The sequence below is a fragment of the Austrofundulus limnaeus genome, unplaced genomic scaffold (genome assembly GCF_001266775.1).
Source record: "Austrofundulus limnaeus strain Quisiro unplaced genomic scaffold, Austrofundulus_limnaeus-1.0 Scaffold113, whole genome shotgun sequence".
Taxonomy (NCBI): Eukaryota; Metazoa; Chordata; class Actinopteri; order Cyprinodontiformes; family Rivulidae; genus Austrofundulus; species Austrofundulus limnaeus.
Window position 1 is genome coordinate 1,408,681 of NW_013952515.1, and position 2,981 is coordinate 1,411,661.

Consider the following 2,981-nt stretch of genomic DNA (forward strand, 5'->3'; position numbering starts at 1 on the left):
CTGTAGTTTTGAAATGGACTTTATGTTTTGAGGAATGTCATTCCAYGCTTTAGTATAAACATAGAAGAAAGATGCTTCCTTCAAAAACAATTTCTCCTAAAATTTCATGGAGATATCATGAACATTAAGGAAGTTATGAGCAAAATGGTCACAGAATTGTTTCAGATATGAATATCAGCAGAAATCATAAGCTTTATTTGACCTAAACAAACATCTGTAACTTCTTTAATACTTCATACAATCACGTTTTTGGTTTTATTTTATACATTTGTTAATGTTCTTTTTGAATCCACTGTCAGATTTGATATTGTTCTGGGGTAAATATTTTATCCACATCCCCATAAACAGTTCTAGAAGATATTTATAAAACWGATTTTTTATTTTATTATCTATTTTTCTATTGTTTAAACCTATTTGAAACTACATTTTTAGGACTTATGGGTTCCTGAACTTATTTGGGCATCAGTAGTAACCATTGTTACAATGTAAAAATGTATTAAACTAACATTAAAAGCACAGTTTTTGGATCTGAATACTTTTTTTTATTTCGAYATAAAGAGACCAAAGTGAAGTGTAATTGTGTTTCAGTGATTGTTTCGGTGTGTTGGACTGTGAGTGGTGCATGGTGGACAGCGATGGGAAGACCCACCTGGACAAGCCGTACTGCGCCCTGCAGAAGGAGTGTTTTGGTGGCATCGTCGGTGCCAAGAGTCCKTACGCAGACGGTCTGGGTCTGGTTGGTGAGTTCCAGGAACATAATAAATGAAAGAAATAGCACTGCTCGGCTTCAAAGCTTTGCATTCCATCATTTAAACAAAGATYTATCAGCACTCAGAGCACAAGATGAGGAGGATTTACAGTGACCACAACAGATCTAACTAAGTGAGATAAAGCCATTTTTGTCTTTTGCTTGTGAAGATCCAAGACAATAATAATTTAGCAACTTTATTTTTTTGGGCCGTCTGCCTGGTGTTGAATCATTTTTCACACTCCCAACAGAACAGAAGTATAAAAACGTCCCAGCATCACAGCAGGGGCTTCAAACCGGAGCCTGAATAGTTTGAAAGCATCTTGTTGGATTGTCCCCGACCTTCCTCAGGTCCTTCCTTCCTCCTCCTCATCTGTCTTGTTGCTTCCTTCTGCAGACGAGGAGGTGGCGTCTTTGAACATGATCAAGAGCGCCCCCGTGGGTCCAGTCGCTGGGGGCATCATGGGCTGCATCATGGTGCTGGTGTTGGCTGTGTACGCGTACCGACACCAGATCCACAGACGCTCACACCAGCACATGTCGCCGCTGGCTGCACAGGGTACGACTCGTCGTTGTTGATTTAAAGGAGTAGTGTGTGTGTGTGTGTTGGGGGGGACGTAAACGGTTTAAATCAGCTTTGGCAGCCATAACAGTCTGACACTGTCGATAAAATCGGACAAAAATCATTAAAATGATCAGTAAATGAACTGGAGAAACTGATTTTCCTGTGAAAATGCTAATGTGAAAACTTACTGYTGAAATGGAGCTGAAAATGTTTAATAGCAAAACAGTTAATGTGAGTTTAATTTGAAAAGCAGAAATGATGAGAGTTTACCTTAGCAAAATAATAGCTGAAAAGAGYAGAAAAAGCTAAAATTAGCATAAAAACAAGCTAAAGGTAGCCGACACCAGTTGAAAAGCAGATGGTGAAAGGGTGTTAATAAAGTCAAGTTAGCAGAAAAAAGTATAAAAGTACATCAAAGTGACAATTTGTTGTAAAATAGCCTAAACATCCCATAAGTGCAGTAAAACAGCCAAAACGTAGCTGAAAATTCTTAAATTGGCACAAAGCAGCATAAGGAGCACAAGTTTGCTGAACTAACCATAAAAAGCTGAAATAGCCACCAAAATGGGAATTTAGCTCATAAAAGCAAACTTCAGCTAATAACAGCTGAACATTTGCTACACTTTCAGCAAATAGCTGAATATAGTAGAATGCAACTATAAGAAGCAGAAAAAGCTCAAATTGGTAGAAAGAAGCACATAAAAGCAGAAATTAGSAAAAGAATGGCAGACAGAAACAGAATTATTGCTGAATTAGTGGGAAAAATAAGCTAAAATTAGCAAAAAAGGAAGTCAAAATAAACACAAGGAMGTTAAAAAGAGCAGAAGAAAAGGTGTAAGGTGCTGCAAAGGTCTAGAAACATTTTGAAGGATTTTGAGGATGTTGAAAACAGCTCCATTCATTTTCAATGGGAAAGATGTGGCCGACAATGTGAAATAGCTTAAAAAGTATAAATAGCTGAAATACCAAAAGTCATAGCCGGAATGTCCTTAAGGAGCTGAACATTTTGATGTAGGAATTGTTGAAATAGCACAAAAATTGTGTAACAAGATGTGCTGAAAAACRTACAGAAGAAAAAAATGATCTAATTTGTGTGAATGTCACAAAGCATATAGCATAGCATTTAATAAAAGAACAATTTCAAGCAGTTAAACAGACGACAAAAAAATAATTTAGAGCAGGGGTGGGCAATCCTGGTCCTGGAGGGCCGCAGCCCTACATGTTTTACTAGTTTCTCTGCTCAAACACACCTGATTTGAATGAATATATGATTATCAGGTTTCAGCAGTACGGCGGACCAAAACTGACAATTTGAAATAAAAGCAGAATTATATAAATGAACTATTAAATAAATACACTTAAAGGCACCAATTAGAGAACTTTATCTCCTGTTTTACATTTTAATTGACTTTCATATTTATTTTTCCAGGTTAGTTTCAGTAAATTAGTCTATACATTTTAACACGTAATTTAAATTTTACAGTTTTTTTTACATATGTATTAATTGTTTTTCCTTTACTTGTAACATTTGTGTGTCTTTAAATATTTAATTATGTTTACATTTTTTCCAATAAGTCTTTTTATTTCTATGTGTTGCATACTTTTGGTGCCTAAATTTAGCTTAAAGTTTAAAGTTTAGTTTAAAACAAAGGCAAAGAGGATTACCAC

General features: G+C 35.9%; 1 protein-coding gene across 1 annotated transcript in view; it reads left to right on the plus strand.

Moving 5' to 3' along the window:
• cachd1 (cache domain containing 1) overlaps positions 1 to 2,981 on the plus strand; it is a gene marked incomplete in the record, with an annotated part of 121,814 nt that overhangs the window by 110,875 nt on the left and 7,958 nt on the right. Inside the window, 2 exon segments of the mRNA XM_014014289.1 lie at positions 589 to 740; positions 1,146 to 1,307. Coding sequence (XP_013869743.1) covers positions 589 to 740; positions 1,146 to 1,307 — 314 coding nt within the window.